Here is a 24866-nt window from a genome sequence, read left to right on the forward strand (position 1 = left end):
TTGCTGAATCTGGCTACAAATGCTTTCCTTCCCTGGCATGACTGGGGTCTGAGGAAAGCTGCCTGGAAAACACTGATGAAAATGCTCATTGACTAAAGCAGCTACAAGTATACTGTCAACACTTGTCTGTATTCTTCATGTGATGTGGTTCAGGCCCATCAGCCCCCAAGTCTTGAAAAGGAAGGCAATTTTTAAAGGCTCCCCTCTCCAGTTGCCAGAACAGTGCAAGAATCAGTGCAAAATGAGCACAGCCAAAGAGCACTCTGGTTCTGCAAATTGGAAGTATGAATGCGGCCTTCAGTATTTCTTGCTGTGAGAGAAGGGCAACTGGAATCAAATCTTTTTTGGCTTATAAATATGAATAAGTAAACATAACTAAGTATAATCTGTAAAGTTTGAGTTGTAACCAGTTTTGGAAATCTTTTCTAGAGCTCTAAGGTTGGAAGGAAACATACTTGCACACTTTAAAAATAAAGGCTAACTTTAAAATGTATCTATTCTAGGACGTGGTATTTATTCCAATGTGCTGGGATTTCTTGGTGGTGTTTCCTGGGCAATGCTGGTAGCAAGAACATGTCAGCTCTATCCAAATGCATTGGCATCTACTCTAATTCACAAATTCTTCCTAATTTTTTCAAAATGGTAAGTTTAAACACTTCTCATAGCAAAAAAAAAAAAATTAGCTAAGCATTGTCTTGTCAAACTAGCTCTACACTTAATTAGACTTAAGCTAAATTGTCTTCAGTTTGTGTAATTTAAAAAAAAATTACTTTAAATGGACAAAACTATACATGATAGTCATTCTTTGGTCTCTTGTACAGGGAATGGCCAAATCCTGTGTTGCTCAAACAACCTGAAGATAGCAATCTAAATTTGCCAGTCTGGGACCCTAGGGTATGTAGATGATGATGTATTTTCTTACTTACCGGTAATTTATAATCACTTTAAACACTCTACTTGAACCATTCTAATGCCATAGGTAAACCCATCTGACAGATATCATCTAATGCCCATAATCACGCCAGCCTATCCACAGCAGAACTCTACATATAATGTGTCTACTTCAACACGAGCAGTAATGGTAGAGGAGTTCAAGCAAGGTAAAGCATTTCAAACCTCTTCATACTTTTTACATGATGTAAAAAAGAGCCAAAGTAAATAAATGCCAAGTAAAAAAATTTTCAGTCTCTCCCCTTAAAAGAAAACATATTTACACGTTAAACAATTATATCCTGGGAGAACCAGTCCTGCACTGGCGGGAGGATGGAATTGATGAGCTAAGTCTCTTCTGTTTCTCACTTCTAGGAATCCGTTTGGACTAGCATGGTGATGCAGGGGGTCAACTTTCCAAAGTGTATTGAGATTAGGGTAGTAGGTGACCCAGTTCTGTGCAGTGGCAGGAATTCTCATTTGTTCTATCTTTTTAGTTAACAGTGCAGGATGATAATTACTAGCTTTCATATAGCATTTTTTCATACGTAGATCTCAAAGGACTTGGTATCCAAGATCTGGGTAGAAATTTAATGTGCTTACCTGGTCAGGTTAACTGTCTACAAAAATAAAACATAGCAAGCTTTTTTTAAACATAGGTCTTGCTGTCACAGATGAAATTCTCCAAGGAAAATCAGACTGGCCAAAACTCCTTGAACCGCCAAACTTTTTTCAAAAGTACAAGTATGTATGAATCCATTGTCTGTTTGAAATATTTTGAACTACAATGCAATTGGAATAAATTTTTTGCTCTGATTTTAAAAATAAAAAAAGGAGAAATTTTCCGAGTTAGTACAACTACCATAATTTGCTGTTTGCCTGTAGGGACTTCATTTTCTCCTATCCCCATTCTGCCCAATGAATTAGAATGCAGTAAAAGTAAAATGCAAATTACTCTTCAGTAATAGAACGTGTAACTTTTATATTATGCATAAACGTTTTCAGTACCCCTAAATGTGGCTTGAAAATAGTTTGAAGAAAAGGGAATTGGAAGAGGCTTATTTCCATTTAGGCTGAAATAGCTGAACTATTCCCCACATTTATCCGAAAGCTATGAAGAAGCATTACTTAGTTCACCCTAAAGAGCATAACTCCTAGCTTATGGTGGCATGTAGAGTACAGGCACTACACATGTGGTAGTGAAAGGCTCTGGCAGCAGGGAAGGGCTCCGGCAGCAGAGACCCTAAGCAGCTAAAAATAGAGTAGATGTGGGAAACAGTGTGCATGTGAGAGCACCAAGTAGGGCAGGGGTTCTCAAAGTGGGGGTCAGGACCCCCCGAGGCTTATTACATGGAGGGTTGCGAGCTGTCAGCCTCCACTCCAAGCCCTGCTTTTCCTCCAGCATTTATAATGGTGTTAAATGTATAAAAATGTGCCTTAATTTATAAGGAGGTGGGGTTGCACTCAGAGGCTTGCTATGTGAAAGGGGTCACCAGTACAAAAGTTTGACAACCACTGATGTAGGGTGTATACCATAGGGCTTCAGGTGTGTAGAACTCTCTTATTTCTACACTACAAAATTAGGTCAAATTTATAGAAGTCGATTTTTTAGAAATCAATTTTTATACAGTCAATTGTGTATCCCCACTTAAGACCATTAACTCGGCAGTGTGTGTCCACAGTACCAAGGCTAGTGTCGACTTCCGGAGCATTGCACTGTGGGTAGCTATCCCACAGTTCCCACAGTCTCCGCCGCCCATTGGAATTCTGGGTTGAGATCCCAGTGCCTGATGGGTCAAAAACATTGTCACGGGTGGTTCTGGGTATATGTTGTCAGGCCTCCCTCCATGAAAGCAATGGCAGACAATCATTTCAAGCCTTTTTTCCTGGTTTACCCGTGCAGATGCTATACCATGGCAAGCATGGAGCCCACTCAGCTCACCATCACTGTATGTCTCCTGGGTGCTGGGAGACATGTTACTGCATTGCTACACAGCAGCAGCTCATTGCCTTTTGGCAGCAGATGATGCATTACAACTGGTAGCTGTCGTCATCGTCTCCTGGGTGCTCTTTTAGCCGACCTCGGTAAGGTCGATCAAGGGTGCCTGGGCAGACATGGGTGCTCCTGGCAGACCTCGGTGAGGGACGCCTGGACTTAAATGGAAGTGGTTCCAGGTCATTCATTTTTTTTTTTTTTTTTAAAGTTTCGTCTCATGGAAATTCAGTCCTGCCTGCAGTCGTACTGCACTGTCTGCTGCCAGCCTAAGATGTATAAGAGAGAGGGAGTGGATCAAAACAAGAGACCAGATTTTTTTTTGTAATACAAATGAATAATTTGCCCCCCCCCCCTTCCATGAATAGTGGGGGAAGGGATAGCTCAGTGGTTTGAGCATTGGCCTGCTAAACCAAGGGTTTTGAGCTCAATCCTTGAGGGGGCCATTCTGTGTGACAGTTGTGTGTGTTTCTCCCTGATGCAAACCTGCCCCCTTTGTTGATTTTAATTCCCTGTAGACTAGCCCTGTAAGCCATGTCGTCATTCGCCCCTTCCTCCGTCAGAGCAACAGCAGACAATCATTTTGCACCTTTTTTTCAGTGCAGACGCCATAGCACGGCAAGCATGGAGCCCGCTCAGATCACCACAGCAATTATGAGCACTGTAAACATCACGCGCATTATCCTGCAGTATATGCAGAACCATAGCCTGCCAAAGCAAAACCAGGCGAGGAGGCAACAGCAGCACGGTGACGAGAGTGATGAGGGCATGGGCACAGACTTTGCCAGGGCCTGTACTTTGAGAGAAATGTGGACATCATGGAGTTAATGGGGCAGGTTCATGCCGTGGAACACTAATTCTGGGCCCAGGAAACAAGCACTGACTGGTGGGATTGCATAGTGTTGCAGGTCTGGGACGATTCCCAGTGGCTGCGAAACTTTTGCATGCATAAGGGCACTTTCATGGAACTTTGTGACTTGCTTTCCCCTGCCCTGAAGCACAAGAATACCAAAATGAGAGCAGCCCTCACAGTTCACAAGCGAGTGGCGATATCCCGGTGGAAGCTTGCAATGCCAGACAGCTACTTGTCAGTCGGGCATCAATTTGGAGTGGGCAAATCTGCTGTGGGGGCTGCTGTGATCCAAGTAGCCAACACAATCAAAGAGCTGCTGATATCAAGGGTAGTGACTCTGGGAAATGTGCAGGTCATAGTGGATGGCTTTGCTGCAATGGGATTCCCTAACTGTTGTGGGGTGATAGACAGAACCCATATCCCTATCTTGGCACCGGAGCACCAAGGCAGCGAGTACATAAACTGAAAGGGGTACTTTTCGATGGTGCTGCAAGCACTGGTGGATCACAAGGGACGTTTCACCGACATATGGTGATCAGATGAGAGGGAGAAAATATCGGGGGACACAGTGTGGGGGGGTCTGCTGGCGGAGCACAAAAAAAATAGTGAGTGCTGCTGGCAGAGTGAAATATCAGGACAAACTCCTAAATATTTTATCAGAACATCTGGTCACCCTACACCATCATCAACGTGGGATGGTACAGGACGTTCACATCTTCAGGAACTCTGGTCTGTTTCAAGAGCTGCAGGAAGGGACTTTCTTCCCAGACCAGAAAATAACCATTGGGGATGTTGAAATGCCTATAGTTATCCTTGGGGACCCAGCCTACCCCTTAATGCCATGGCTCATGAAGCCATACACAGGAAGCCTGGACAGTAATCAGGAGCTGTTCAACTTTAGGCTGAGCAAGTGCAGAATGGTGCAAGAATGTGCATTTGGATGTTTAAAAGTGTGCTGGTGCAGTTTACTGACTCAGATAGACCTCGGCGAAACCAATATTCCCATTGTTGTTTCTGCTTGCTGTGCGCTCCACAATATCTGTGAGAGTAAGGGGGAGATGTTTATGGTGGGGTGGGAGGCTGAGGCAAATTGCCTGGCTGCTGTTTATGTGCAGCCAGATGCCAGGGTGGTTAGCGGAGTACAGGAGGGCTCAGTGCACATCAGAGAAGCTTTGAAAACCAGTTTCATGACTGGCCAGGCTACGGTGTGAAAGTTCTGTTTGTTTCTCCTTGATGAGCCCCCCCCCTTGGTTCACTCTACTTCCCTGTAAGCTAACCACCTTCCCCACCCATCCCCCCCCTTTGATCACCACTTGCAGAGGCAATAAAGTCATTGTTGCTTCACATTCATGCATTCTTTATTAATTCATCACACAAATAGGTGGATAACTGTCAAGGTAACCCAGGAGGGGTGGGGGAGGAGGGAAGGCCACACTGCACTTTAAAACTTATTGAATGCCTCGTCGGGGGAGGAGTACAGAAATTGATTTTAAGAGCCCTTTAAGTCGGAAAAATGGCTTCATCGTGTGGACGGGTGCAGGGTTAAATCAATGTAATGCTGCTAAATTCGATCTAAACTCGTAGTGTAGACCAGGGCTTACTCTACTAAACCGTATCCATGCTAGCATGGCATGCAGTGTCTATACATATGTACGTATGTCTCTACTTACTGCCATAAGTGTGTAGATGTACCCCTAGACACATAGGTACCTATCCCAAAGGAAGAGACAGCGTTGTACAGAAGTAGAGTTCTTTTAAGAGCCATCCTAGAACAGTTAAAATATTCCACTAGTTTGGAGAGATTAACCTTTCAAACTGCATTCATGTTTTAGGATTGCTCCTTCATTAAAATATAGTATAGTGCTAGATGAGTGGTTAAGCAGTAAGGTATTGTAATACATTAATGAACTAATACAAGAGTAAATTGCATGGGTATGTTTTGGGTTCAATGGAATGTGATCTTTCAATCTGTTTTCAGTTACACAACTACCCCATGTAGATTTATTCTTCATAGTTCTGGGAAAGTATGATCCATGACTTCTTTCATGTCAAGAAGTCTTGGAATTGTTGCAGTGAGTTTTTTATTCTGAGTTTGACAACAAAGCTCTCTGATCCCAGAGACGGACTAAATATTTTAATGTTTTTCAGGCATTATATTGTGTTGACTGCTAGTGCCTCTACCGAAGAGCATCATTTAGAATGGTAAGTCATTCTTAAATATGGGTTTATTCTTTTTAATTTGAAACGTGGTTTAGAGTTGGATTTTCTTCATGTAATGGGGAAAATGGTAGAGCACTAAACTCTCTCCTTTGTCTAAAACTATACAACTTAGAATTAACTATTGTAGTGTATTTGAACACACAGGTGTGGATGCTAAATGTGGAAAAGCTTTCTATAATTCTCTTGGAAAAGGTAGATCGTTGTTCTACCCCAGAAGGTTGGAATGGTTTTTTTTTCTCAAAACCCCACAAGCAATGATGAGCGCTAGTAAGATGAAACAATATCTGCAGTTTAAGTGCTGCCTGACTGTTTGGCAGTATGTAAGAGGAAGACATGCTATCTGCACCAGATAACCTGCAATTAAAACACACAGTGGAGAGCAATAATGCATCAAGTGACCAATTTAATCATAAAACTAACCATTTGTAATATAGGTGGTGATAAATTTTGGCTGATCAGTATTGGTGGCCAAGTTTGAAGTTTGATGAGGAATTTGAAAGAGGATAAAGGATTGGGACATAAGCGATATGTGAAAGCATACAAGGAAAAATATTCTTGAGTTTTTCTGTTTTTGTTTTGGCCCTGGTAAACCTTGCGCCTGTCTAAAAAGCTCCATTGGTATGGTGACTCTGAAGCAAGTGGGGAGTGTTTGGTGTAGTCCTCTTATGTTATGCACTTGTATGGTCACTTCTCTGAAATTGGCTCTTCAATTCATATCTTTCCAAATGCACGATTTCTCCTTATTACTTTCTTCTGAATTGCAAGTGTATGCTGGGGTTTACAAGTAAGCTTCGGTTTCAAAAATAATTTTTCAGTAGCTATAGTATCAACATATTACATGATTTGTTCTTATAGGGACTTGTGTTTCAATAATCAACCATTTATCTGAGCTCTAGATGTGGGATCACACTTCTGAGGCTGAGAATTTAAACACTGACACGGTGATGGACTTTTTTCTATATTAGCCAACAGCATTGCCTTCAGATAAAGCTCCTTTCTATTCAGTGCTAAAAGCAGTCAGGATTCAAAAACAGTTTGTGTAGCCATAAGCTTTTAATAGGCTGCAGAACACTAGCAGCTTTAAACTAATCTGCAGGACTCATTGTGAGAACACTATATCAGAACAGCAATTCAGGAAAAAATTGATTGGCACCACTTGCTATATTCTAACCTATTTCTATTTGTTCTAATGAAGTGTGATTATAATAGTTTATTTAGCTTATGTGTAGCAACACCAGGTAATCGGTACATATTTCAAAATATCCTCCTATTCTGTAACAATCCAAATGTGTTCATTTCAATCAAACAATACCATATTTAATACCAATCATTTTTAAAGCCAAAACTATGTATTATGTCATAATAGCCTATGTTAAGCATGTGTTTTTGTTTCTGAAATGAAGTGCTTAACTGTGGTAAGGCTGCATGTGAGTTAATGGGGGCACCCTGCTAGAAACTCAATAGTTAGGGTTCTGTTTTAAAATGGAGCATAAATCTCTGTTACTGATCTAAAAATACGTGGCTTTTTTATGCAAAACTGTTTGGTTTTTTAGGCCCTTTGATTTTTCTGTGCAGCCTTGGCTTTTTCTCATTTTAATAGGAAGGATTTGAAATTTGGCTCTCATTTTCCTTGACAGTCTGACCATCCACTGGCAGTTTCTCTTTATAAAATGTATGTATGTTTGCATGCTCACATGGCAAAACAGTACAGTATGTACCACCATTCATTCACTCAGATGCTGCTCCCCTCAACCTTCCCTTCACACACTTCTCTACCAAATGACCCTCTCCTAGTGGTGTTAGTTGTGATTCACTGTGAGGGGATAACTCAGAGGTGATGAAAGGCTGGCATCTGTAGGGGAAAGAGTAAAGTTTGTAGTGTAAATAATTGTGGTAATGATAAGGTGTCTGGGTATAAAAGAGGACATGTACTGTTGAGTTGGCATATCCATTTCTGTTTTTGTGGATTTGAGTCAAGTATGAGTGTAGCAACCCTAACTAGGGGTGGGGGGTGTTAATACAGGCAGGAGTAGCCTACAACACACTATATAAATGCAGTAACATATGCTTGTCGCAGTTTCAATAAAATATTGTTTTAACTGAACTAATAGTTGTCACAGGTGGCTACTAGAGCAAAATCCATCTGTAAAACATGGCTGTTCTGAGGATAAAACTTATGCTATGTTGATTAACGGTATAACTGATTGTTTCACTAAACTTTTGGTTCATTATGAAAAATGTTCAATCTCAAATAACCAAATGTAACCAAAATCTATGGCCTATAGACAAGAAATGCAATACAAAAAGGAGACATACATACCCACCTTTCAGGAAGCAATTCTTACCTTGTAGCATGTTCACCTTCTGCAGTAAGTGTGCGTTGAAGAGGCACCTCCAGAATTACCTCCATTTATATCATGACTGTTTACAAGTTTTAAAAGCACTTTATATGTCACCTACAATCCAGCCCACCAGTTCCTTAATATGTTGTTCTGAACCTTTCATTATCTCTGTTTTGGAAACCACATTCCAAACCAGTTGGACTTGGAACAGGTTGGGATTTACCCCTAGGACACATCATTTGCGTAATTTGGCGTTGACAGGCTTCTTATTTTCTAATGCCAAAGCTGACTTCAGTGTTGTGGGATACTTGACATGGGTGAACAGGATTGTGGGAAGAGTAATACACCCAATTAACATAACTTTCAAATACCTATACATATTAACACTGTGTACATAATACCAATTAATGTAGTGTATACTATGCCTAACATATGTATTGGCTAACAACTCTTACCATACACTTAGGGAGTTTCTTTTGACATGATCCATGTATCTTTTTAATTGTAGTATGATTGATATCTAATTATGTTCCAGTTCTAATGTATGATGAAACAATTATTGATGCACAATAACATTCTAAGGAACAAGGAAAACATATATTTTAAATCACTCTTTATGTAATAAAGCAACATAAGGACAAGTTCGGTCTTTTTCCTGTCCTTAACACTTATTTTCATGGTATCATGTATTTAATTGTTTGACTTTTTAAACTTACTGGTTTATGCAATAGTTATGCTAAAGTACTAAAGAAAAGGGGGAAATTAGTCAGTTTGTCACTGAACAGAAAGAGATGTCAAGTCTTTCTTCCTTTTGTTTGTCTTCCACACAGACATAAGAGTTACGAAAATATAGTTTAAAAGTCAAACCATTTTCAGGTGGATTCAGGAGTCAATACAGTACCTGAATTCTTTGAAATTTATGGAATTGATTAGAAATTGATTCCTTTTTTTATTTTAAACTGGCTTCAGGTTAACAGCATTCCTTTAAGTAACTGAGGAAAACATACTACTGTTCAGGTCTTCAACATAATGTTAAGTGTGTTCCAGAATAACTTGGGTTATTCTGTCCTTATCCTCCTTACCGACTTTGCCTTCCTCTCCAAACCAAGAGGATTCTCCCTACACTTTCACGAAGATGGACAACTAGAGCTAATTGGGAAAAATCTAAACATTTTGGTTAGATTTAGGCAAGGTTCTGATGGGACACAGGAGAAGCTCCAACAGAACCCAAGTATACTACTCCTTTCCCTTTTATGGGGAATTCTGCATTTTTTGCTTATCTTCCAAATCAGAACAAGATCAAATTTCAAAATGTCTAAATACTTCAGAAAAGAACTCTTTCTCTACTTAGCTCTAGCAAGAACTCTGTTCTTCCAGGTAAAAAGCTCTGAAGTGCAGTTTTCAAAACACAATTCGCCCATGACATCTCAAGCTACAAACTAAAGTACCTTTCCAAGCATAGTTTGCTTCAAACTGACTTTCCTGCCTGCCTACAATCCAACCAATGTTAGAACTTGCAACCTAGTATCTTGATCCTACAACCCCCTGATGACGTAGGCTAGAATGGTAAGGGCTGTATCTTAACTCCTTTAGAAGATGATGGTTATCATGAACTTGTCACAAGTTTTTCAGTCTTGTAAAGCAATATTTATTGTCTAAAGGGAACTTCCTCTAGTCCTAATTAAAGTGAACATAAATTTTGAGAGATCCAGCCTTGGGTGGTTGTATTTAAATCCCACTGAGCTACCTGTCATGTTGGGTTGATTGGACTGGTGTCTTACACTTTTTAAACTCTAACTCGTAGCTCAAACTATTGTATTGTGCCTGATTCAGTAAAACCAAACTAACCTAACACTTGATGTTTTTATTAGGGTTGGTCTAGTTGAATCTAAAATTCGTGTACTTGTTGGGAACTTGGAAAGGAATGAATTCATAAACCTTGCACACGTTAATCCTCAGTCTTTCCCTGTCAACAAGGAACATTGCGAAGAGTAAGTTTCATTTTTTTAAGTTTAAGAATGTGTTAGTTTGGTCACTGTTAAAATTAAATTGAAATCTGCTAGTCTTCAGTCATTCTAGATATCTTGCAAGAATGCATGTTGAGCAGGGCCAGCTCTAGGTTTTTTTGCCACCCCAAGCACACACAAAACAAACAAACAAAAAACCTCTGGGAGCGCAACTGCCGAAGCGTGCCAAAAGAAAGGGGGGAGGGCGCAGAATGCCACCGCTGAAATTGTGCTGCCCCAAGCACATGCTTGGTTTGCTAGTGCCTAGAGCCAGCCCTGATGTTGAGGTATTTCAAGCTAGTCAAACATTGCTTCAAAGCTGTGTATCTTCAAGAAAAGGCCATCTAAACGTGTCATAACATTGAAGAATGAATGAAATATTGTACCTCTGACTAGTATACCAAAACATGTAAGTACTAAAGTACAGATTAAATCTGAAACTCTAATATTAATGAACAGCTAAATGATGGAGATTATTTTATTTAATCCACTGCCTGAAGGTCAGTTCTATTTGGATGTTTCCAATTGACATTATCACACAAATGAGACACATCTGTGATTTATTTATTTATTTTATTTTATTTAAAGGAGCAACTATGTATCAATGTGGTTCCTTGGAATAATTTTTAGGAAAATGGAAAATGCAGAAAGTGTTAACATTGACTTAACATATGATATACAATCATTCACAGATACGGGTAAGCTTATATTTCACTTTAGTCGTGGTATGGTTTTTAATTTGACTCTTACAAGATTGTCTAGATAGCCAATATAATCAGTAAACTCTTCTCAAACTCTGCCTCCTCCAGGGTAGTTATGGTGAAGCTCTAAGCGCAGAGCATGTGGAGGTTTAATTTTAAAATAGGAAGTTTACTATTTTGACCACAAAACAGATATCTATCTTGGATGTGTACCTGCTATAGCCATACAATAAGTGAGAAGGAACATTACTTGTCAGATACACAAACCATATTAGGAACGTGGTGAAGACTCTGAGTTGAAGCACTCTGTACTATAGTCTCTTACTCTAAAGAGTTGCGCTAGACTTGTAAATATGACACTGTTTACATCCATCATATTTTTTTTTAGTGGCAGAAAAATCATAACATCAGAGCTACCTGTAAAACAATTAAAATACACATTCTGTCCATGTAGCACAGTGGGTAATGAGGGAAGAGCTAAAACTCAAGCAGCACAGTAGATGTGTGAACCTCTTCTCTGGCATAGTTGGCACAGCTGGCTCAGTGATGTTAACCCTGCACTTGCTAGGCCAAAGGCAGCAAAGCTGGTGCCAGTGATTTGAAATAGATGCCTGTGAAGGCATCATAGGTATGGAAGTCAAAAAGGGGCATGAAGTTTGGGAACCCATACTTAAGACCATCAGAACAGGCTTGCTGTATGTAATTTGTAATAGGAATTGTCAAGAGTAGCAACCAACAACTTAGAACCCAAAATTTTTATACTATTGATAGCTCTGAACTAACTCCCATCTGAGTCTTAAAACTAGATTGAACATCAGAAAACGTATTGTCATGAACACTTCATGCCTTTACCAATGTAGAATACTCTTCTCAAGATTTGAGTACAGAGTTATTCTAATGTTACAAACATACAACCTTTATTAGCCACCTTGAGCATCAGGTTATCAACTCTTCCCTTCCCTTTCATTTGTGATATGTTGGAGCCACCGAAGTGTAGATCTGAATGGACAACGTTCATTTAATCCCATAATATTTTACTTAGTATTGTTACAAGTAATTCCCAAGGCTACTGTAACTGGAACAAGAGATTTTTTTTTTTGTTTAGTTTGATCATTTGACAGCAATCTGGCTCATTGCTCTTTGACTTAGTTTCTCAGTATGTTGTTGGCGCTACGGTGAACTTATTGCCTTGAGTGCAGGTGACTGGACTAAATGACCAGTTCCAGTTCTATGATTCTATCTGAAAAGTTAAGTTAAATTCCACATGGGCATCTGATGGGTTATGGAAAAAGTGCTTGTTAGACTTCAGTTGTAAATGAGGTGGCAATGGTGCTTGGATAATATGCAAAAAGAACAGGAGTACTTGTGGCGCCTTAGAGACTAACACATTTATTTGAGCATAAGCTTTTGTGGGCTACAGCCCACTTCATCGGATGCATGCAGTGGAAAATACAGTAGGAAGATGTATATAAAATATACATAGAGAACATGAAACAATGGGTTGTTACCATACACACTCTGAGAGTGATCAGTTAAGGTGAGCTATAGCCCACAAAAGCTTATGCTCAAATAAATTTGTTGGTCTCTAAGGTGTCACAAGTACTCCTGTTCTTTTTGCGGATACAGACTAACATGGTTGCTATTCTGAAACCTGGATAATATGGTAACTTCTAAAAATTCCTCAGGGCAAGAGTCATTGAGAGCTAAAGCAGTTGAGAAGCTTGAAGAAATCTGGCATACAAATGTGTAAGAATTTGAAAATCTTAGTGTGGAAGCCCAGTATGCTAGTTTGTTAGACTTAGGAGTGGATTGTCTTACACTGCAAAAACTTTTGTGCATGTATATATTTGAATGTCAACTGTCTTATTTAACCTTTAAAACTTTAATAGTGCACTGATGTATTTTTTTTCTTGTGTTTAAGTTGTTATAATAATTGGCCAGCAAGTTAAAGAAGTAAGGGCTGGATGAATGGACTATAAGGTGGATAGGAAGCTGGCTAGATCGTCGGGCTCAACAGGTAGTGATCAACAGCTCCATGTCTAGTTGGCAGCCAGTTTCAAGCGGAGTGCCCCAAGGGTCGGTCCTGGGGCCAGTTTTGTTCAATATCTTCATTAATGATCTGGAGGATGGCATGGACTGCACTCTCAGCAAGTTTGCAGATGACACTAAACTGGGAGGAGTGGTAGATACACTGGAGGGTAGGGATAGGATATAGAGGGACCTAGACAAATTTAGAGGATTGAGCCAAAAGAAACCTGATGAGGTTCAACAAGGACAAGTGCAGAGTCCAGCACTTAGGACAGAAGAATCCCATGCACTGCTACAGACTAGGGACCGAGTGGCTAGGCAGCAGTTCAGCAGAAAAAGACCTCGGGGTTACAGTGGATGAGAAGCTGGATATGAGTCAACAATGTGCCCTTGTTGCCAAGAAGGCTAACGGCATTTTGGGCTGTATAAATAGGGGCATTGCCAGCAGATCGAGGGATGTGATCATTCCCCTCTATTTGACATTGGTGAGGCTTCATCTGGAGTACTGTGTTCAGTTTTGGGCCCCACACTACAAGAAGGATGTAGAAAAATTGGAAGGAGTCCAGCAGAGGACAACAAAAATGATTAGGGGGCTGGAGCACATGACCTATGAGGAGAGGCTGAGGGAACTGGGATTATTTAGTCTGCAGAAGAGAAGAATGAGCGGGGATTTGATAGCTGCCTTCAACTACCTGAAAGGGGGTTCCAAAGAGGATGGATCTAGACCGTTCTCAGTGGTGGCAGATGACAGAACAAGGAGTAATGGTCTCAAATTGCAGTGGGGGAGGTTTAGGTTGGATATTGGGGAAAAACTTTTTCACTAGGAGGGTGGTGAGGCACTGGAATGGGTTACCTAGGGAGGTGGTGGAATCTCCTTCCTTAGAGGTTTTTAAGGTCAGGCTTGACAAAGCCCTGGCTGGGATGATTTAGTTGGGGATTGGTCCTGCCTTGAGCAGGGGGTTGGACTAGATGACCTCCTGAGGTCCCTTCCAACCCTGAGATTCTATGAATGCATTTATGGATGTAGTTATGAATATTTTGTTGTGCAACTCTGTTACCAGACACCCGTTTGAAGTCATTTAGGCAAATGTTGGGCCTTTCTAAACAAATTATACCATTTTAACTATAACCAGTATAGTTAGTAGTTCAACACCTAAATTGGTATAACTGCATCCACATTAGAAATTTGCTTTATATGATACAGCTTATTCCTTGCTTACCCAAACTCTGCCTTGAGGCACAGGCTTTCCTAATCAGATTGGCAGTGGGGAGGGGAGATACAGAAACCCTGTGTTTAGGTAAGACCTTAGTCTTTTCTATTGATTTGAAATCAATATAGCTAAATTGGTGCAGCTCACTAGTGTGTATGCAGTTATACCCGTGAAAAGGGGTTTACATTGGTAAATAAGCTATACATAAACTTACCAATATTAACATCTTTATACTAATAGTACATAAACCCACTGATTTAGATTTAGATGTGGGGGTTTTGAGTGGAGCAGGGTGAAAGATCAATTGAAGCCCAGGATCTTTTAATTCTAGTATCCCACATGCTCTTGGCAGCCTACTGAACTACTAACTTAAACTTAAATTGCTACCATCAGTTAAACACATGCAGAATATAACGTCCAATAAGTAAACCCTTAAGACTGAATATCCACAAATGTGATGCCCAGTATTAAACTTTGAATCAGTAAGAGTAAGGATGGTATCACTGTACTTGGTTTATAGGGGATAGAAACTGAAGATGCTCTCTTAAAGGGACACCATCAAAAAAGATGTGCCTAATTTTAACTTACATTATCAGTTCTATTTTGTCTCTACCTCTGCTTTGCCTGTCTGCTCAATTTTTGGTCAGTCATGCTAGTAAAACAAAATAAACTGCCTCAAGCTTTTTTGGTCTGCATTTTTAGATTTAAATATTTAAACAGCTGAGTTATTTGATCTGCAAATTACACATATTTGAATCCATCAATTACCCAACACTGTTTGCAGAGGCTAAAGTTAACTGAACTTTTAGTCCAGTGAATCAGAGGGAATGAAAGTTAAGATTAATTTTAAAAAAAAATACATTCCTCCTACTTTCCACCATTGTTTGCAACCTTTTTAAGCAGCACAGACACCTGTGATTAGTTCTTTTAAACAAAGTTTAAAATGACTACAGGATGGTGACAGACTACAAATATCAAATGGACCAGGTTGGTTATGAAATGTAACAGTTTCCCCCCATTTTTATCAACTAGCATGAATTTGGAAACACTCTCCTAGTAATCTTCTGTTATTGAAGCTTTAGTTTAAATGAGCTTCAACATATTATTGACAATATTCCAATATGATATGTTCAGTGTAAAAACGCTTAATGAAGGCCTGCTGTTGGCTTCTTCATTCAGAAATATAATTTTACAAAAATATAATTTAAGTTGAGGGAATTGGAATCTACATGTATTGTGGCTTTAAATTGGGTAATTGCATATTACAGTTCATAGGCAGGCAAATAACATCAATATGCTAAAAGAAGGCATGAAGATTGAAGCAACTCATGTGAAGAAAAAGCAACTACATTATTATTTGCCTGCTGAAATCTTGCAGAAAAGAAAGAAGGTATGATGTTTTGATCCTTCACATAATATTTTCATGTGTGCATCTCTTTAATTAAAAATATATATATTTATCTTGTAACCTTTTTGTTTTCAGCAAAGCATACCAGACATTGGTCGAAACATTAGTGGACTTCCATCCAAAAGGGCTTCAGTGGATGTAAGCTCTTTGGATGGTTCCACAACCACAGACGCAGGAACACGATATAGCTCCCCTTCTTTGTTAAACAGGATCTCTAAATTGGACAACAACTCTCTGATAGAAACGGAAAGGTTAGTAATTTGTAAACTTGGCTCATTCAAGGAGATTGTACACTTGTTACCAATTGATAGACTAGCTTTGTAACCTAAAATATGTGTAAGAGCATATACAATGCTTATTTAACAGGAACGCTGTACTTCAGAGAACCAATGCTGCTACCAATAGAGAGAAGCCATTGAATGTCACTATGCCATCAGTGCCTGTTAAAGGACTGTCCATTCCAGTTATTGGTTCAAGTATGTATCCAAAGATAATGAGGAAAATGTAACCTTTAACTCTATGTAATTATATTTTAAAGGCTGTTTTCTTTGTGCAGAGACCGAGATTGCAGGTACAACAAAAGCAGTCCTACTTCCAACTGGATGCACCATACCTACAGTAATAGGACGAAATGTGATTCCTCGACTTATTACACCTCCTTCTGCACAGGGACAACAGCTCCTAAATGGAATTTCAACTATAAACTCTAAAAATGCTGCACCTAAAAGACCTCATTCACCTTCCTCAGAAGAATGCACTAAAAGACTTAAAGATATAGAAAAGGTAAAAACACACTTCAATATGGAATCAAAGGGAGAAAGAGTTGGAGAGATGTGTATAGATAAACTCCAAAAGACTCTGCAGGTAATCTTATCTTCAATTTCTAATACTGTCCTTTAAAAAGAAAATACTGGCTGCTAGAATTACCCTAGTGTTTAATGTTCAGAGTTTGTGTATGTAGAATGCATTTTTCACATCTGACATGACCGTTTTATTCCAGCAATCCAGTGACTGAATCCTAAACTTTGATTATAGGCTCTTGGAAAGTTTGAAACCATTGCTATACCACACCTACCACTAGATGCTATAGGAAGAGAGAGAAACTGTCTCATAGGAACAACATCTAATCTGAAGCTTTGAAACATTTTTAAATAACCTGGAAAAGATTTTTTTCTTAAACTAGGCTTGTGCCCTTTATTTGTTGCCTAGTGATTTATAAAGAGGACCCAAAGTTCCTATTGTTACGCTTATTTTAACCATGGAAATAGTCCAGAATTAACAATGATATAATCTTTTTGCTGAATGACCTAGATGCATACTGTTAGTGCCTTTCATTATAGGCATGGTATTGAAATATTTACCAAAGCCTGTCTTTCTCCAAAATTTTCATTAGTCACTGAAGTTTGACTAAAGAGTCTAAATTTCTTCTACTTCGAGTGATGATCCCTAGTGTATTCCACTGTGGGTTAAGCATGCACACCATGCATCTAGAGCTGGAGAATTTGATTGTAATGTCTGTTGGTCTGCACATGCACTCTGACTCACCTGTGCCTCTGTCCGAGGGCATAGAGAGCAGGGCAGATTGATCACCTCTTCAGTTTCTTCTCACCGCTGCATGGTCCAGGTTGGAATCTTCAGTGTCTACAGCTTTGGCTACATCCTACAAAATAAGAATTACCTAGTTTGTAAACAGCTTTAACAGTTTAGTGTTTTATAGATCAGTTTCCTGGGGACAACCACCCCATTTAGGTACAGGACTATGCCCAGGACTCCAGGCACCAAATGCCATGCTTCCTTCCTATGATCCTTCTCGGTCAGCAATGAACACCTCAGTCTATACTGCCTTGGGAAAGAGCCCACATCATGATGAGGTGCAATCTGCCAATTGTCCCCCAGCCATACCAGAGAGAGGCACAAATATCTCATGGAGTAGGCCATGAAGCCCCAGTCAGATCCACCTCTGAGGGAATTGACCATGGGAAGGAGTTTATCACCCATCCCATACACAGAACACATCTCCCCTCCAATGGCACAGACAGTACCACCACTGGAACCCAAATCAGACTTCTCTTCTTCAGGGGATTCTGAGTCATCCCTTGAACTTTTCTTCCCCTACCCATGTGTTCACCACCACCCAGGAGACCTGCACCAGTTTGGAACCAACCTCTCCCTCATCTAACTTGGAGCTGCTGGTACCTCATGCCATGGGGGCCCTCATGACCATCTACTGACCCTTCCTATCCAGTGGTGAATATTGGGTAGGGGGACCAGTAGTCCCATGCAGAGTCTAGCCGATGTGCCAGGAAGTCACCCTTTGCTTCTCCTCTAAGGGGACACTCCAATTTTCCCCCAGATCTGGCATAGGAGGAGGAGGGACATTATGCTACGGATCAGGTGATTCCACTGGAATCAGTAAGACTACCATCTTCATCCCTGGACAAAGTGGTGACTCCTACATCTCCTTCCACCTCTCTCCCCCAATGACTTCAGGAAGTTCCAAGATCATCTCCACAGAGTTGCTGGAGAGCTTGATTCCTCTCCAGAAGATCCAGAACTCTCAGCACAAACTCTTAAACATCCTCCGTGTATCCAGACCCCAACATACTACGTCCCCCTGCTAATAAAGCCATACTGGAGCCATTTAGAACAGTTTGGTGCTCCTCTGCCACCTGCGCTCCTACCCTGAAAAGGGCAGAAAAGCATTATTACATACCAGCCAAAGGAACAGAATCTATTTTCTCACCCACTCCCAATTCTGTGGTGGTCCATCCTACTTCTGAAAGGGCCACGCAGAAGTCCAAATTAACATTGAGGACTTCAATGAATCACACCTCTTCAGGGTACAGAGGGACTCATCTGTTTTCTGATTTGAAGGACTCCAGGGCTACCCTTCATTTGCTGGGGATATACAGACCAGCTTCTAAGAGGAAGTTTCACAGCACATCGGTCATGCCTAGGCACATGGCTCAGCTGTTTTTTTTTCCATCAGAGGCCCTATGAACCATGTAAGAGACGGAGGGTTCAAAAGCCTTGCTTCCATACATCCTCTTAAACAGGCTCAGCATCTCAATATCAGCTCCTGGCTCAGTGTTGCTTTTGATGGGTGCTTGAGAGCCACGAAACGCTAAGCTCGACACCTCCTGACCCCCACACACCATTTGGGGGTCTTTCTATGCTACTTCAATACATGGACTGCTGCAATAACAGACAAGTGGGTGCTGAATGTCCTCCACTATGGCTATGATAGTATGCATCCCTACCACCTTCAAAACCCCTGCCCGCTCCCTTTAGAAGCCACTCTGAGTATTCTCAAACAAGAGGTGAACTTCTTGCTGCAGGAACTTCTCTCCTCAATACCAAGGGAGAGGGTTTCACTTGACTGACTTCCTGGTACTCAAAAAGAAGCTTGGTTGGAGACCACTCCTGTACTTCTCCCATCTCAACCACTTCATTTGAAAACTAGGATTTTGCATGGTCATGTAGGCAGAAATAATTCCATCTTTAGAAAAGGGCATGTGGTTTATGGCACTCGATATGAAAGACACTTCCTTCCATGTAGACATTCATTCCACTCACAAATGCTTCCTCAGATTCCTGGTGGACTCTACCCATTTTCAGTACAGAGTACTCCCCTTTGGAATAGCGACTGCCCCCAGAGTCTTTTACCAAGATGTTCTCTGTAGTAGCAGCCCATGTCAGACATTGGTCTCATTGTCTTCCACTACCTTGATGACTGGTTCATTGTTATCAAGTCTTGCAGGGAAACTTGTGTGTTAACTTCCATGATGCTACACCAGCTCTCGTCACTGGGAGTCAGCGTAAACACTGAAAAAGCTGTTCTCACCCCCACATGATCTCTGGATTTCATCCAAGCAACCTTGAATTATACTGCAAGAGAGTACCTGCAAGACAGGTTCCAGACCACGAACGATATCCTGGTCTACATCACAAACAAGCCTCAAGTACTGGTCAAGTCATGTGTGTGTGTCTCTACTAGGTCCTATTGTCTCATACAACTACAGCACTCCACTTGCAAGACTCCACTTTCATTGCCTTCAAATGCAGCAGTCGGTGTACTCCCCAAAATGTCAGTCAGTGACCCTCATGATGACCGCTCTGGCCAGTATCTTCCCTGCTATGGTGGACACATTCAAATCCTTGTCAGCTATGCATGGGCTCCTTTTTTCTCCCTTCCTCTCCAGACAGGACCATTACTACAGATGCATCCCTGTGGGGTTGGGGAGCCCACATGAACAACCACACAGCTCACAGTACCTGGACATCTCGAGAGTCTAGCACCCTCATGATATCATTGTCCTCCTTTTATATCTTTCCACTTGCTGGAAAGCTCTCTTGCTGTGACATGGGTCAAACAGTTCCCATTGTACAGTGCTATCTCTGAGAGGTTTCTATTGTACACAGTTCCTGGGGTAATCCTTGTGCTTGTGTGCATTTCTTCAATAGGCCATTACCATTGTTTGGCCTTTTTACTGTTGTACCTGAAAAGCTGCTTTTGGGTGTTTTTAACCTCACAACATGTTTCAGTAACACATACGTAGCCTAGCTTCACACGTGACGATAGCACACACAAGCCAAGATATTAATGTCTAGCAGATCAAGACTTTTAGAATGATTCCTCACAAGATATACTTTGTACAAAACATGTCCTAATTACGACAGTGGTGAATATTGGGTAGGGTGACCAGATGTCCCTATTTTATGACAGTCCCGATATTTGGGACATTTTCTTCTATGGGTGCCTATTACCCCCCCACCCCCATCTCGCTTTTTCACACTTGCTGTCTGGTCACCCTAATATTGCCCTTATCCTGATTGCCCTTTTCTGTTCCACACAGTTCTGGTTTCCCGAACTCCTACACATGTTATCTTGACCACCAATCATCCTTCCAACATTTTCTGAGCTCCTGACCCAGTGGAATGGCAAGATCAGGCATCCTGATTCACGTCCACTCCACATCAGGATTTGGTATTTGGATGGGCATCATCATTATGTTCATGCTCCACAGCTGTAAGAGACCTCCTCTCTAATAGTAGAAAGGACTCTACTAGAAAATGTTACCTAGCTAAATGGAAGCGCTTTTCTTGGGTACATCAAAAGAAGCATTCTCCTAGAAACTAGATATTCCTCTCATCTTGGACTATAGCCTATCTTTTGACGACATCAGGTTTGTCCATCAGCTCCTTGAGAGTCCACCTGGTGATAATCAGGGCATACCATCCACCTTCTCAGGGCTACCCGGTCTCTGCACATCCTCTGACCAATAGATTTTGGAAAGGCCTAATAAGTTATTCAGAAGCCTACTCCCCAGTGGTACCTAAAACTTGTTCTCTTGGTACTCAAAGATGTGCCCCCTGCCCTCCTTTGAACCTTTAGCTTCTTGCACCATGTCTCTCCTTTCCATGAAGGTAATTTTCCTTGTAGCCATCACCTCAGCTAGAAAAGCTGGCAAACTTGGAGCAATGATGGCAGATTCTCCATACACTATATTCCATAAGGATAAGGTTTCTTTGTGTCTACATCCCAAATTCACCCCTAAAGTAGTTTTTTGGAATTTCACATTGATTCACTTACCTGTGTTATTCCCAAAACCACACACTTCCACAGAGGAATGAAAACTCCACTCCCTTTTACCTGCACAGAACAAAACGAATCAAGAAATCCCTGAGACTATTCATCACTACAGCAGAAAGTCAGAAATCTCCACCCAGAGAATTTCTAAATGGATCTCTGGCTGCATTCAATTCTGTTGCTATCAAAGCTTCTCCCCAATGATGGGATAAGAGTTTGTTCCACCAGAGCACAAGCAACAACTATGGCATCTCTTCAGAAGGTACCCCTCCTGGACACCTGTAAAGCAGGCCTCCATTCAGATGGTTGCAAGATATTTCGCCCTGGTGCAGGACTCTTCTGCTTATGCCTCCTTTAGGACCACAGTACTCCTCTCAGCCCACCATCTACATCCTTGCACCCTTTTCCTCCTTAAGTACTGTTTGTCGATCACCCCCCAGTGGAATACAATAGGGACCATCACTCGAAGAAAAGGAAGTTATTGACCTGTAATTAGAGGTTCTTTTAGATGTGTGGTCACTATCTATATTCCACTACCTGTCCTCCTTCCCCTCTGCTTTGGATCTTATCTGATTCACTGTAGAGAAGGAACTGAAGAGGCAATTGGTCCACCCAACCCTCTATCCCTTCAGACGGAGGCAATGAGGTGAGCCGCGTTGCATGTGTGCACCAACGGACACTATTTTTCTCTGGCTCTGGACATATGATAATGACTACATATCTCAAAACTTCCAGTTACAGGTAAGTAACCTCCACTTTCAATTGCTCAACTTTCACCAACTTTTCAAATGCTGTCATTTAACTAGTTCTTAAGTAAAGTTTCTAAGCAAAAAATTAATTTTCATGACAAAAGAATAAAGCCTGAAAGGGCTTGTTCTATGTCAAATTATCAAAAAATACAAGCCAAATGTTTTGCTGGTCATGTTTTAATTTTTGAAACCTCATTGGTCTAAGCAGCAGTTATGTAAAGAAGTATTCCATTTCTGCAGTCTAGTTGCATAAAGCCACACTTGTCTACTCCATAATTGCTATCAAGTATCTTAAATATGGATTATAGAATTAATTATGGAAGCATTAATTATGCATTTTGGCTGAAGTAAATAATCCCTTCCCCACCACTTCTAGTAGGTATAGGCGTTGGTAGTACTATAGCAAAATATAGATGAAACTGATTGTTAAGAAGGTACATCAGCTGTTCGGATTAGCTAAAATTCTGTGGAGTGTGAGGCCCGGTTAATCTGTGAAATTTGCACTGACAGGTAGCAGACCAAGAAAACTACAGAATCTTCCCTACACAACATTAATGATTAAACCACAAAGATGGGTTAAAATGGTAGAAAATTGAGTTCATTTGTCCAATGTTACACAGTTGATAGACGCAGTATGTGCCTTCTGATATACTTATAAAAGGGGTAATACACTGGAGAAAATGGCTGTAGGATGTCTTCCTGCTGTGATTAATCTTCCCTGGGGTATTTTTTTTTTGTATAATATCGCAGGTGGTGTTTGGGAGCAGACGCTTAACCTTCTGGACAGGTTATCAGCAGCTGACATTGATAGAGCACTAAGTTGTTTTTATCAATTCCATTTCCCTGGAAAAAACAGCTTTTGCTAATTCTACCTCCATTTTTGTGGAAAGGCAAGAAAGAGCTGGAAAACACTAAATTTTTGGAATTTGTTTATACGTGTCCAAAAATTTAAACTTCTTAATTCTCAACTAATTGAAAGTTCCTAGTGGGCCGCAGAACAGGCCAACTCCTCTGGTTCTTGCTTGTGTTTTGTAGTCAAACAGCAATGCTTTCTTCACTAAGGACTGTTTGTGCTAGGTCAAATTCAGCCTCAATATGCTCTCACAATTCCTACTTGTTTGAATGAAACTTGTACTTGTATCTGAGGGTAGTTTCGTCCATGAGCTCTAACCATATAAATGACTTTGATACTATGTATCCTATCTTGGACTGGATTCAGCATTCAAAGATTGTCACATCCAAGATGATGTAAAGAGAGAATCTACAGGGAAACAATATAATTTGAGGCATTCATCTTAACTTTTTTTAATCCTGAATGAACTATTTTATCTAAGGAATTTCACTTAATTAGTTATTCTACTTAATGACATGACTAAGAATAAATTTCAGTTAATCACGGTTAGACAGAAAAACTTTTTTGTATTACTTACAGCTCTTATCACGCTTTATCCATTTTCCTATTTCTCTACACATCACACCCAGAAATTATTTGCTGGGAAGCCAAAGTGTAACCTGGTTTAGTTCTCTCGGAGCATTTGAATTATTTCTAGACCTAAAACTAGAACTGGGTGAAATTTTTTGGACAAATAGCTTAATTTTTCATCCAATAAGTTTTGGTCAACTCTGAACTATTTGAATTTTGATACTAATTTGCCTAATGATTTCAGCCAATTTTTTTAGCTTAGGCACCATTCACAAAATGGTGGGAGGAAGCTGGTGCCTTCTTTTTATATGACTATGTTGCATTATGCCACTGGGCTATGGAATATTATGGGATAGGTCTCTCAATCTTAGTCATTGGAGCTGGGACTTGGGTCTTCCCCTTCCAGATGAGTACCCTAATCACATGGCTATAGTCTCTGTCTCTCCCAATGACTATTCAAATATTTTTGTATACCAAGAGGAACAGCTTCAATAGGAGCGATTTGAGACACCCAGTCCAGATCATGCTATGGTCTGGTCGTTTGGGCACTTTCCTGCAATGTGGGAAACTCAATCCGGGAGCAGGGGAAATCGAACCCCAGTCTCCCACATCCCAGCTGAGTGCCCTGACCAGTGGGATAAAAGGTATAAGGGAGGTACAACCACTACCTCTGGCTATCTTGAGAATCCTTTCCTTTGCTGCTTTACTTTAAAAGTGCCATGAAATTAAATATTTTTGTTTTTTGGATCAAATTAAACATTTTGTATGACCTAAAGTTTTTCACTTTGGCAAAAACTTTTTTGAATTTGGGTTGACACAAATCAATTTTTTTTTTTCAGAACTGCTAGTAAACCAAAAAAGCAGTTACTTGCTCAGCTCTTCTAACTCTTCTATAACAAACAAAATTTAAATCTTGCCTCCTTCAAACATAGAATTTTATCAACTTCTTTAAAGAAAAGGTAGCCAACCTATAGGCAGAAGCTGGGCACTGCTTAGGTAAGTTCACAGAGCCTGGATTTATATGTAAAATAGCCATGTCAAATGAATGGTCTGTTTTATGTAAATTCAAATTTGGAGCAATTTTAAAGACTCTCACTTCCCCTTTCCTGTGAAAAAGGTCTGAATATGTCTCATGTAACAAAAGTCTAGCTAAAAAGTATCATCTTGAGCGGGCACACCCTGTGATTCATCTTTTTGGGTACATACGTAGGCCCTCCTTTACAGAAGAATAAAATGACCCAAAATGCCTTCCACATAAAGACTAGATGTCATGAGACTTCTAAAGCTTCATAAATGCTTTCTCATTAGTTGGAACCAGAAATATAGATACAGCACGCATTTAATAAGCATTTGTTTGTTAGCTGATATTTGTGCTTTCCATATAAAGGAACTTAATTGCAATGCATTCAGTA

At 40.4% G+C, this 24866-nt stretch overlaps 1 protein-coding gene across 8 annotated transcripts in view; it reads left to right on the forward strand.

The window, feature by feature from the left end:
- PAPOLG (poly(A) polymerase gamma) overlaps positions 1-24866 on the forward strand; it is a 92684-nt gene that overhangs the window by 39649 nt on the left and 28169 nt on the right. For 6 of the 8 annotated variants that reach the window (XM_045008352.1, XM_045008350.1, XM_045008349.1 and 3 more), the window contains exons 9-19: positions 504-642; positions 822-894; positions 980-1100; positions 1590-1674; positions 5925-5978; positions 10210-10329; positions 10933-11042; positions 15553-15674; positions 15768-15943; positions 16059-16168; positions 16249-16556. In XM_045008352.1, coding sequence (XP_044864287.1) covers positions 504-642; positions 822-894; positions 980-1100; positions 1590-1674; positions 5925-5978; positions 10210-10329; positions 10933-11042; positions 15553-15674; positions 15768-15943; positions 16059-16168; positions 16249-16556 — 1418 coding nt within the window. The remainder of the gene's footprint in view (positions 1-503; positions 643-821; positions 895-979; positions 1101-1589; positions 1675-5924; positions 5979-10209; positions 10330-10932; positions 11043-15552; positions 15675-15767; positions 15944-16058; positions 16169-16248; positions 16557-24866) is intronic. The other 2 variants (XM_045008353.1, XM_045008351.1) reach the window with 2 other exon arrangements.

Source organism: Mauremys mutica, chromosome 3 (assembly GCF_020497125.1).
Source record: "Mauremys mutica isolate MM-2020 ecotype Southern chromosome 3, ASM2049712v1, whole genome shotgun sequence".
Lineage (NCBI taxonomy): Eukaryota > Metazoa > Chordata > Testudines > Geoemydidae > Mauremys > Mauremys mutica.